The 12,518-nt window shown below is 35.5% G+C and overlaps 1 protein-coding gene across 2 annotated transcripts in view; it reads left to right on the forward strand.

Moving 5' to 3' along the window:
• ADGRB3 (adhesion G protein-coupled receptor B3) overlaps positions 1–12,518 on the forward strand; it is a 795,950-nt gene that overhangs the window by 732,323 nt on the left and 51,109 nt on the right. For both annotated transcript variants that reach the window (XM_004381354.1, XM_004381355.1), the window contains 4 exons: positions 3,602–3,752; positions 6,736–6,805; positions 9,255–9,321; positions 11,978–12,063. In XM_004381354.1, coding sequence (XP_004381411.1) covers positions 3,602–3,752; positions 6,736–6,805; positions 9,255–9,321; positions 11,978–12,063 — 374 coding nt within the window. The remainder of the gene's footprint in view (positions 1–3,601; positions 3,753–6,735; positions 6,806–9,254; positions 9,322–11,977; positions 12,064–12,518) is intronic.

Consider the following 12,518-nt stretch of genomic DNA (forward strand, 5'->3'; position numbering starts at 1 on the left):
TGGCCATCACAAGACCCAAGAATAGACACAAAGACATTGAATAAAGAGACGTTCTGAGACCGGAGGTTATGACATTGGGTCCAGTGGTGGCAATAATTGAACAGGTGCAAAAATTCAAACCTGTTAATAGAAAAGGAGAATCAGAGTTTGAGGTTTAAAGTAGAAAAATGACCAGTACTGAGGGGATCCAAGGACTGATGATGTGGAATTTCAGTTATATAGCAGAAGAGATAGAAGAATCCTGAACCCAGAACACTGAAGCGGTCACCCTTTGTGGATGTCAGTGGCATGTATGGAAAATAATAAAGTCTATTTGAAAATTGCTATTTACAAAAGTTATATTTTAAAAAATCTATTTACATCATTACAGCTTAGCAAATATGACATATCGGTACTTAATCAGTATGTGTTTCATTCCGTGGAATGTTTCAATTTTATACTGATTCCTTACATGATGATGAAGCAAAATGGGGCTTCCTTTATCTATTTCTCAGGATCATAGATTTTGTTAGAATCTTCATACAAGGTTGGTTTTGTGATTTTAGATCTATTTGGCACACACACACACACACACACACACACACACACACACTCTTTAGGTTCAGACACCTTACCTCCATACTTGAAGTATTTTCCAAGCATGTATGAATATATTCACCTGATCATAGTAGAATGTTTCTCTAATTTTAATACATTTCCCCACACATGTTGTGGCCATATAATTATCCAGGGATATATAAATTATTGAAATAAATTATATGTACTTCAATTTGTATGTGAATTAAAGTGAGTGTCTTTGGAAGTTCCGAAGTAACATATTATAAAGAGAACAAATTAAAAGTCTCAGATCCAGACATTGAGCATCTTATTCTATATTTCCTATAAAATTTCAGTGTCTCCAGCACTTAAGATCTAAAATCTGAAGTCATTTTTACATTGTTTGATATAACCCCATATTGATAGAAGACTATCTTTGCTAACACGTGCGGGCAATCCCTGGGTTATGAACAGCTGACTTACGTACAACCCATAATCATGAACCAACCTCCATAAAGCGTATTATATTAAGAATTCAAGGTACATACAATGGTTCATAATAACAAATGGGTGCTACTTAGCAATGTGCATCAAAACATTATTATTATTATTGCTGTATTATTATGTTAAAGATGTTTTAGTGTATCTAGAAGTGTTTCTTTAATGTTTTTTATTCATGGAAAGGTACTCTATATACTATATACTAAGAAAAACATTTGAGGGACTCAGGCAGACATGGCTGTGGCAGCATGCTTGTCTGTTTTCCCATTCTTGTCTATTCTGTAATATTCTTTGGACTTGGGTAGACATGGCTCTAGCAGCATGCTTGTTCATTTTCCCACTTTTGTCTGTTCTATGTTATTTCCTTGGACTCGGGAAGACTTAACTCTGGCAGCATGGTTGTCCATTTCCCAGTTCTGCCCTTTTGAATATATGCCAAATAAAACTTTTTTTTTTGCTTTACTAAAAAAAAAGAAAAGAAAAGAAAAACATTTAAATTACTGACACTAGCTATGAACCGTGCCTAACTGTTCCGACTTAAAGACAGATTTAGGAATGGAACTCGTTTGCAGTCCAGGGACTGCCTGTACACAATTGAGATGAGACCAACTCATGGAAGAAAATGAAATGTGAATTAGAAAGTGTAACTAGTCTTCAGGAATTGTATGGAAGAGTTATCTCTGAAATTCAAATAAGGATCAGAACTGAAAATCAGAAATGAGCTAATAAGCAGGAAGCTCACAGATATTTAACCCTTGCTCTTGTTATTAATTGCCATCAAGTCAGACTCGTGGTGACCCCATGTACAACAGAACAAAATGTTGCCCAGTCCAGTCCTGCTCCATCTTCATGATCATTGGTATGCTCTAGTCCATTGTTACGGACACTATGTAGTTTGAGTGTCTTCCAGCCTAGAGGGTTCATCCTCTACCACAAATCAGACAATATTCTGTTGTGATCCATAGGGTTTTCATGGGCTAATTTTTAGAAGTATATTATCAGCCCTTTTTTCCTAGTCTGTCTTGGTCTGGAAGCTCCAGTGAAACCTGTCCGCCATGGGAGACCCTGCTGGTATTTGTAACACTGGTGGCAAAGCTTCTGGCATCATAGCAACACACAAACCCCCACAGCATGACAAACTGAAAGATGAGTGGTAGATTTAAACCTTAACTTGGAAAGAAAAAGTCTCTATGTCTCATGTATAGAAGGAATCACAACTGGTTAATAGTTAAGTCTCATACAGAATTAAAGGTCTGAGAAAGAACGTTCAGGAAATCCATGATTTTATCATAGAGAAAATTATCATCTTTGTAAGCCTAAACTTAAGTACTAAGTCGATTTAAATATAGGTAGCTTCCATACATTAGCTCTCATGATCTGGTACGATAAACAAGGTAAATACAGTAAAATTCTTATAGTATTTAAAGAACTGGAAAGCTAAGTAACATCTGGTGAATTTCAATAGAATAAACAAATAATATGAATAATTTGGGCCCCAAAATAAAGATTCTGAGAAGATATCCTGCTTTAGCAGCAGGGTGGAGTGGAGGTGGTAGGGTAGGTTTGTGCTTTTATTTATTTGTTTATGTTTGGGTTTTTATTATTATTATGATTTTAGTTCTACTGTTTCATTTCGCTGCTCTTCCATTTTTGGACACAGCAAGCCTGAGACTGACAAAGAAAAAAATTACTTCTGTTGCTGGTTCTAGTTTAGAAAGGATTCCAACAAGATTTACACAAAGAATTTATACCAATGGTGAAATAAGTAGTAGCTTTTACAAAAATGAAGCTGCAGACCTTTTGCAGACGAGTCGCAAGTATCTAACTGTGGACATACTCACAGTGATTAAATATCATAAAGAAAAAATATCTGTGAAATCATAGCTGTGTACTACCAGTGACTTGATTAACTTTTCAAAATGATTTCATTAGAACACGGATTGCAGTGTAACAATTAAGAAGCAATGTATTAAAGCCCTTTAAAATACATGTTATTTTTGTACTAGGCTATTAGCCAACCTTCATTTTATAATTTGCTATAATACCTTGAATATCACACTTATATAAAAGGAAAGTAATGGTGGATCATTTTTCCTTTTGAAAGGCCGTTGGGTTTACAAATGTAACCCTAACAACAACACAGATAAAATAACAAAGAAGGAGTCTCACTTAAAAAGGAAGGATATAAAGAGTGCCGCCAAAATAATTATGTGAGATCTCTGTAACCTAAATTAAACTAGAGGAAGGACCGTTCTCATAATTATATTCCAAGAAAAATTTCAAGTAAAGGAGTAATTTTAATCTCCCTTGAGTTTAAATTTACAATCAGGGTTCTCCTTATAAAAAACTGAATGTACAAATGGAATCAGGACGTATTTTTTTTTTCCTGTCGTAGATACTACGTACAGCATAAACTGTAAGTTTTCTGATTTCTGCAAATAATTACTTTGTCACAGAGATAAAGTAGATATTTGAAATAAAAGTAATGAGTTGGAGATTAACAATTCTGCAAAATAGAAATGATTCCCCCCATATTCAGTGTGAGTCTTTTTTGTTTTCACAGAGCATCTGTACAACCACCACTGCATTTTTGCACTTTTTCTTCCTGGCTTCATTCTGTTGGGTTTTGACTGAGGCGTGGCAGTCATATATGGCTGTAACTGGAAAAATTAGGACACGGCTTATCAGGAAACGCTTTTTGTGCCTTGGATGGGGTAAGCATATTAATATGCCCTTTCATGGTCTTGTTAAAATAACTTGCACACTTATATTATGAAGCAAGAGAGAGCGATTGTGCCCAGGCTACTTTTCTTTGTGTCTAATTTGATATATGGAAGTGGAAATATATTTTTGAACATTCATTGGTTATACAGAACTTTAAAAGTATTGAACAACCATAGAGCTAGTCAGTTAACAATCAACACTACCCACATGATGTGAGATGAGACTAGAGTTTTCTACAGGTGGAAAAGCAAATTATTCTCTATCATTATTTTCTGAAAAGGCAAAATATCCTAAAAAGTTTAGGGTCTAAAGCATGATGGTTCACTAGGCATGTATTCCTCCCAAGAAAACTTTGAAGAGCCCATTCCAAGAGATTGCAAAACAACTAAAGACTAAAGCTGTTCATGTGAAAGGAAGAGAGCCATTTAAAGAATGAATGAAATATCACCCCTGGTCATGGGGGTCCTCAAAGGGGAAAAAATAGAATCGCTGTCAAACTGAGAATTGAGTAAATATTTTCCTGTCTTTATTAGGAAAAATTTTCTCTCACATTGCCTCATGAAATGGACATTTTGAAGATCTATGTATTTCATAGAGCCAACTCTAATGATAGCTTAATTAATTTAAGAAGTTAGATTTAGAAAAACTCAGCTGTTTTGTCATGTTTCCCTTTGAGTTTTAAACACTGGAAAATTTTAAACCAAAATATACAACAAATAATATATTAGAAGGCTGGAGAGGAGAATACTAGAGAGAACCTGGGAAATTGCAAATAAGTGTACTTATTGCAATACCAGAATAATTCATTCTGGATGTTAGAATCATGAACACTCAAAGATTATCCATCAGGTTTCAGCAAGGATCTGTTATGTCTGACTAATGTATTAGGGCTCTTCACACAGGCAAATGAGAAAGCATTTAAGATGAAATTAGAAAATGTGTTCTACTTAGGCTTTCATGAAACTGTGTCTAGGTTCCATGCCAAAGGCCTTTTAATATTGAGCTTATATTGAATCAGAGGGACATTTTCTCATGAATTAGTATCACAGATCCAGAAAATATAGACTGCAGATAAATGAACACTTTTCTTGATGAAGTATAAAGAATGGTGATTTACAGGGTTGGTACTTGCCTATTTAATGTGATTATCAAAGATCTTGAGGAGAAAGCTCACAGCTAGTCTCCAAGTTTACCACTAATACTAAACTAGTTACAGAAGACTAAACTCATGATTCTAGACTATCCAAAAGTCTGTGAAAGGGCAGAAAAGTGACATATGAGTTTCATTATGGGAAAGTGCAATGTAATGAACTTAGAAGGATTTTTTTTAACCCTTTTGTGAACCAGTTTTTTCCTGCTTTAAATGTTTTGTTCATCCATGTGTTTTCATTAATGGAAGCATGCTGAGTGTGTCTGAATTTTTGGTAGGTAGTATGAATTTTTGTTGTTATTGTTGCCCCCTCCCACAAGTCTACCCTAAGTGTTCAGTGGTACATATGAAGTACCACTAAATTGTACCCCAGAGTCCCCATCGGACTTTATTGGTACATACCTGTAATAAATACTTTCCAAATTTCTATTTTTCCTACCAAAAATTCAGATACCTCATACAATAGCTTGTAAAAACAGTAATTTGTGGCACACGCCCATTTCTTCAGTGTCAAACAGCCGTAAAGACCCTTGCCTTGCGGCAGCATGTCAGTGGTGCAGCAGCTTCCCAATAAACCTTCAGAGGCAGGAAAAAGTACCCATGAGCACAAAAGGGTTAAATCCAAATTGTGTGTAATGAAGACTATTGACCCTTCAGTTATGATCCAGGAGAGAAAATTATTTTTTTCTAATGAACTTGTTCCAATCAGTTCAAAAAGTTGACAAATAATATGAATAAGAAAAAGAAGAAGAAAACAAACAGAGATAATCACAAGTATTTGTTTAAATATATGGTGTGTCCCTCCTGAGATGCTCCCCATGGGTCTTGTCATTGAACCTCATGAAGGAATGTGGTGTCACTAGACAAGGCTCCCAGAGGAAAGAGATTAGCAGGAAGGAGGGCAACGGGCAGGAAGAAAGAAGATGGGAGGAGAGGATGCAATAAAAGTGATTAGATGATGGACTTTTTCAACCTGAAAAGGCAAGCAAGAAAGGAAGGCATAAATGAAATTTTAAAAAGTTTAAACAGCAGAGATTAGACTGAGCTGTATTCACCAAAACATATGCAGGCCCATTGACCTTGAATGAGTTAAGTGTATTTCCATAAACATAAACTAAAAGATATTGGTTGGTAAAATTGGGACAGTCGTGCAGGTAATTGAATTGAAAGAAAGATCGGGCAATGCTTGGACTCATACATACCTAAACATCCATGGAGAGAAACTGGCATGTATCTGGCCTTCTTTCAGGACTGTTATAGGAGGATGACCAAGGTATCCATAAACCAATCCCTTAGAACTCATTAATCCTGTTCCTATATTCTTGTTATTGTAAGTAAATCATGAAGAAAGAGTTAACTGGTAAGCTTTATTTTTTTCTACCTTACTATAAGGACAGCTTTATATGGATCAGTATGTGGTCAACTAAATGTTCCACTTCTGTGATATTTCATCACACCAGAACATCCATTTTTTGCCTTTCTGATTTTATAACTATAAATTTCCTTTATAACAGTGTAAACGCCTAGGGAAAAAAATAACTTAAAAGATATACTAAATCTCTGTTATTAGTTCTCTTTAAGCCCATGTCAAACGTGGTGGTAACCTAGCCACATCAGAGAAGTGCTCTGAGTTAAAAACCCGGCTGTCACTCTCATATTTTTGTACTTCAAAAGAATCTTGTAACGGAAGCATACTTTGTGAAGTGATTCATCCAAAGTTAGTCTCTCTGAGTTAGGCTTATGGAGTTTGTCTTGGCTATTCTTGGGCTAGTATGCACAGTGGTTATAGCTGAATGTAAAATGTGACAATGCTTTTCTTGCAGGTTTACCAGCATTAGTAGTGGCCACATCAGTAGGCTTCACCAGGACAAAAGGATATGGCACTGACCACTAGTAAGTCCATCCACGGTGATAAATTGCATTTTTAATTAAGCCAGTCATCAAATAGGCTTCATTAGTTTTGGTTGGCACTCCTGATGGTTTGCGTTTTGTCACTGAGTCATTAACAATGGCAGAAATTGCATTAGTGGGGAATGATGTAAGGTAGCTCAAATGCGCAAAGGTTGGGGAGTAAATGCTGTGGCTGTTCAGATTCCTTGTTTCAATTTTGCATTTCCCAATAAGATCAGTCTGTTTTACTTTTAAATATTTCAATATATACTTTGGGTGTTCCATCTCAAATACTTAAAAAAAAAAAAACCTCAATAAATCTTGACATACTTACCTTTAAAATATTATTGTGATCTGAGCTTCTAATTTCACTGATGATAATGTGTATTGGCATCAAGCAAATTTTGTCACATTATTTCAAATTTTATTGCTATGTTACAGTAATATATTCTGAAAGTAATGGATCAGGTGAATCAATAGATTTCACATTAGAAAATGCCTGGCTATGGAAGAAAATAGAACAGAAAAAAGGATATGAATGACATCAGCCTATCTTAATAGTAGCTGTAATGCTGATAATTCTATGATGGATTTTCTATGTAAAGTTTATGTTTAATATTTCATATTTAAAACAGTGCATTTTTATATTCTGTCTCATCTCCTCTTTCATGTTGAGGAAGCAATTGATAATGGGGAAGGAAGTGTGATCTTACTAGAGAAATAAGTTTTAAACTGTGATGTGTAGTTCTGTTTAATTGTCATCAGGATTGAGGTAGGAATCACTGGTAATTAGGCATTCTGGTGGGTTCTTCAAAATTAGGAATGTGCAAAGAGACATCATTTCAACTGCCCATCCAAAAGAAACTTCCAAAGGATTTAAAGAACTTATTTCATTACAGCACTTGCTTTCCTTATGCAATCTAACCATAAAAAAAAGAAAATTATGATAGCACACAGTGTGGTTATTATAGCACTATTACCTTGTAATGTTATTACTGTTTTGCAATATCATGACTGTTTTGGTATAAATCCAGTATTTGAAAAGCACTGTATTGGGAATGTGGAAAGAAGTAGGATTATAGATGCTATGGTTCCTACTTTCAAGGAGTTTATAATTAAAGGCTAATACAATACGAGTAGTATGTGTCGGTTTGAAGATTAGCTTAAACAAAATGCAGTAGAAATTTAGTGGCAGTCCCAGAGACAGCAAACTTAGGTTTTGTACCAGACAAAGGGCTTTCTCTCCAGGTATTTTATAGAAAATAGATATTCAGTTGCCTATTCCAAAGTGAAATAGTAGTAATAGTATTTTCTGTGTCCACTGCTATGGCAAAGAGCAATAACAAAATGCAGGTTTTGAATACACACACACTCATTTGTGTGTGCATATACAGTTATATGTATTTGTGTGTGCATAATACATATATATACTAGATTAAATTTTTAATTAAGATGTAATTTGCTTAGAGTAACATTCGCTGTATTTAGTGTACAATTCTGTAAGTGCTGACAAATGCATACAGTGATGCAACCACATATAAAACAGATATGGAACAGTTTTTGTTTATTGTTAATTTTAAGGGCAGCATAGAGCTTCTGTGAACTGATTAAAAAAATATTGAAATGATCAAATGCCAAAATAAGTGCATGAAATGGTGGGTGGGCTGCTTGCACCCAGAAGTGGTTAAGTGGTGCCTCACACTTTCCTCATCTTGGCTTCCTGAATGATGCACGTGCAGATGTGCCACCCTGCAGGGTCTCCAGTGCCAAACCCCATGCCCTCTTCCCTTCCTTATGCTGTGAAAGGATGCATGCTTTCGCCTAACTGGGTTACCACGTCTCTACATCCTTAGGTGACTTTGATAATTGAAATAAACACAGCTGTGCTTATTTTTATTCAAAAGCTTATGTTTAGTGAATTTTCTTAGTAGTCTGGGGGAAAAAAATCAAACTAGAAAATAACTATGCAAAATGTAGATTAGCCATTCCCTGCAATGATGGCTTTTAAACCAATTTCTCCCGATATCTCAATGGCCTCGAGAAAGAGCAGGTATAAATAGCATGTCTAAGACTCTGAAAACATGCTGTTCTTGCTTAAAAGTATATTTGAAAAATTCCATAATGGATATAAAGCAGCATTTTACAAAACTTAAGTAATCGTCACCTTCGTACTAAAAGTAAATATAGAAATCTCACTGCAAGAGTAATTTGTCTAAAATGTTTTACCTGCCTGGTAACGAAAGTTTCTTTTCAGTGAGAGCTATAGCATTGTCCACTTATGAAATGATCTAATTCTAGCCTTTTCCACTTCTTCCAAGTTTTTTTTTTTATTATTACAAATCCTTGAAATACCAAAATTCCAAGGCTAAATGCATAATATATTTGTATCATATTTTCCAGGTTTAACAACTATCACTAATTTTTGTTAGTTTTTATCTAATGTTAATTTCAGCTGCTGGCTCTCTCTTGAAGGAGGACTACTCTACGCTTTTGTTGGACCTGCGGCCGCTGTTGTCCTGGTAAACATCAAAATCAACTTATATTGTTTTCTTAGCAAAGAGAGACTGTTTTGTTTCAATTAGAGCAATCATTTTGGTGATGTTGTACAGAAACTTTAAAGTTCAATGAACTATTACTTTGATTTGAATATCAATTGCTATTCAGTTCTTTATTACTCTATTCTTATTTTGAATACTGAAAAATATTAAACTTGGGAATGTGGAATTTCTCTTACACTAATTTCAGATTCATGAAAAAGTTTGAGTAAGCTTGAGTAAATTCTTCCCCTGTAATGTATAAAATTCAACGTTTGTTATTTCACATTTATGCCTATCTATACAATTTATGGGGCCCGGATGGCTCAGTGGTTAAGTGTTTGACTGCTAACCAAAAGATTGGCAGTTCGAATCCACCAGCCGCTCCTTGGAAACCCTATGGGGCAGTTCTACTCTGTCCCATAGGGTCACTATGAGTCAGAGTCAACTTAACTGCAACGGGTTAGTTTGTTTGGTTTTTAATACAATTTATGTAGTTGTTAATAGGAAGATCTCTTCAAGGCTACTACTACCAAATACCTATAAAAGAAAATATGCGTCCATAGGACAGGATTTCTCAACCTCAGCTCTACTTACATTGTAGGGGCTGCCCTGCCCTGCGCAGCGTAAGATGTTTAGCAGCATCCCTGGCTGCTACCTGCTAGGTGCTGGTAGCACCCTCCAGCTGTGACAATAAAAAATGTCTCTAGACATTGCCCAGTATCCGCTGGTGATCAAAATCACCCCCCCAGTAAGGACCACTGCCATGGTATGAATAAGGATTTAAAATTTTTCTTTTTTCAATCACGAAGATAATTACTTAACACTTTTAATCATAGTAACATCTAAAATTTCTTCTCAATTTACCTTTGGCTCTCTCTGAATTTGTTGATTACAAACCTTTCCTGTCCAATAAATCTTTGAAGAAAATGAGAGAGGAAAGAAATAATCTGAGTTGAATACAAAGATCAATATGGTTGTGCAATTAGATTTCTAATTGGAAAATTATCCTTTGGTTTCTCAAATGATTCATTCAATAAATTGGAAGCTAAGTGACATCTTTTTTAGTAACTCTGACATACGATGTTTAAAGTTTGCTGTCTGGCCTCTAAACTGTAACAGGGAGGAGAAATTATCCATGGTTCACAAGAAAAATAAAATCTAGACAGGAGTTTTAGAAAAGAGCATAGGAAAATCAAAACTATTAGACACATTTTTTCTGCTGCATTGAATTTTTATCTAGTCAGTTGAATTATTTCCTTCAGCTACTAGGCTAATATACATCTAACTCTAAAATCAAGAAACAAAGAGTATGTATGTAATTGAAACATCAAAGTATGGCCTTTGGAGTAGTGATAAATTCCCTCATGCTTTAAGTTGTAGATTAATAGAATCCATGGAATACACTTTTTCTGTTAGTTCAAATAATGAGAAGTCCAAAAAATGAATAAGTCTTTCTCCTGATTAAATAGTATTTATCAGGAAGCAAACTATGAAGAGTGACACCTCCTAAATCCCTACCTACCAGGTGTGGTATGGATCTTCCTTATATCAGCAGTGAAACAGGTTTCACCTATGTATTTCATCTAGCCAGAGTGCATTGGAGGCAGAATTTTTCCTTTTTTTCTTAACTAGTCATCCTGCTTAATTTAAAGCAGATTTATGTGAACTAATAATCTTAGTGTAAAGGCTTCCCCTTTTGCACTGGGGGAGCACCAAGATTCTGTTGCCCAGGGATCACCAAGGGGAAACGGCAAGGAAAACAAAAGAAGGAATTGTTTTTCCATGATTATTTTGGTTTCAGCATTGATCTGGATCATGAAGTGCTGGTAGGTTAGAGAACCGTGGATCCTCATCGTATTAAGCTGCTACAAATAGACCACAGCTATCTCTACAGCTTTTTACAATTCCACTTGAGAAAGAAAAATATGTGTGATTGTATTTCAGCTGCATTATGGAAGAGACCTTTGAAGTGAGAGTAAGAGAGTCTTGGAAAGAAAATGATGAGAAGTATTCAATAGAACACATTGTTAAAAAGGTGTTCCTGTGCATTTCCTAAAGGTTTCTGGTTGGCTGAATAGTTTTCCCTTTTGCCTGGAAAAGCATGGTGGATCCAGATGCCCCCAACTCCACACGAGAGGATAGCCACACAGCATGAGGAATTTAGGCATTATGTCCTCTCTGCTGGGGTCAATGACCTATAGTCAGCACCTTTGGCTTCCAGGGTTTACGCTAGCCTCACACTTGAAGCCTCAGAATCTTTTGACTCTCAGGCATAGGATACAACTCATATAGCCAGATGATTTTATTTAGGGATGACTAAAGAGAGAGAGAAGAACGCCAGATTGATATAGTATGGTACAATTTAAAAGTTAGGCAATTAAAGGGTAATTTCCCCTGTGTTAGCCGCAAAGCTTGGAAATTAAGTGTTCTTAAAACTTTATAGTAACACACCACTAGTAAATTATTCCTTATTCCTTTATGCAGTTATAAAGTATTTGAGATATGCTTCATGTGGCTACTGTTGTGAGTGTATGAATCTGTGGTGGTGACAGACTGATAAAAGATGGTTTTCAGGAAAAACAGGGTCCTGATTCCCTTCAATATCATTGAAAGGTCAACCTTTGTTTCTATTTGACAGGTCAACATGGTGATTGGCATTTTGGTATTTAATAAACTTGTTTCCAGAGATGGGATCCTAGATAAAAAGCTCAAACACAGAGCCGGGTAAGCTGCAATTGGTAGATTTTGAAGGTTCTTTACCAGTGAATCCCATACTCCAATTCTAGATCATCGTTGATTGCATTTGACTGTGCCTTAAGTTTTGTTCTTGACATTCCAGTCTGTCTGGTAGGTGTAGTCATTCAAAAGTTTTCAATGCACTATACTGAAGCAATGTGACAAAAAAATATAAAAATAATAAAACAGACCATTAAGAAAATCTGGGTTGATTTGTGCATATTGCCTCCTTTTAAGATAAGAAGATTAAATGTTAAGGCTAGCTTAATGTAGTTGTCCTTAGTTAAAAGTTTCCAAAGGCCGTCTAGCTTTGATCACAAAGGACAGGAGGGTAGATTGAACACAATGTAGGTGTGTGACAGAACTGAATGGGGAGAAGCAAACTTATATAGGGTAAAAATACTACTTTTTTTAGTTTGTTTAATTGAATATACCAGCATAGT

Source organism: Trichechus manatus, unplaced genomic scaffold, assembly GCF_000243295.1.
Source record: "Trichechus manatus latirostris isolate Lorelei unplaced genomic scaffold, TriManLat1.0 scaffold00083, whole genome shotgun sequence".
Taxonomy (NCBI): Eukaryota; Metazoa; Chordata; class Mammalia; order Sirenia; family Trichechidae; genus Trichechus; species Trichechus manatus.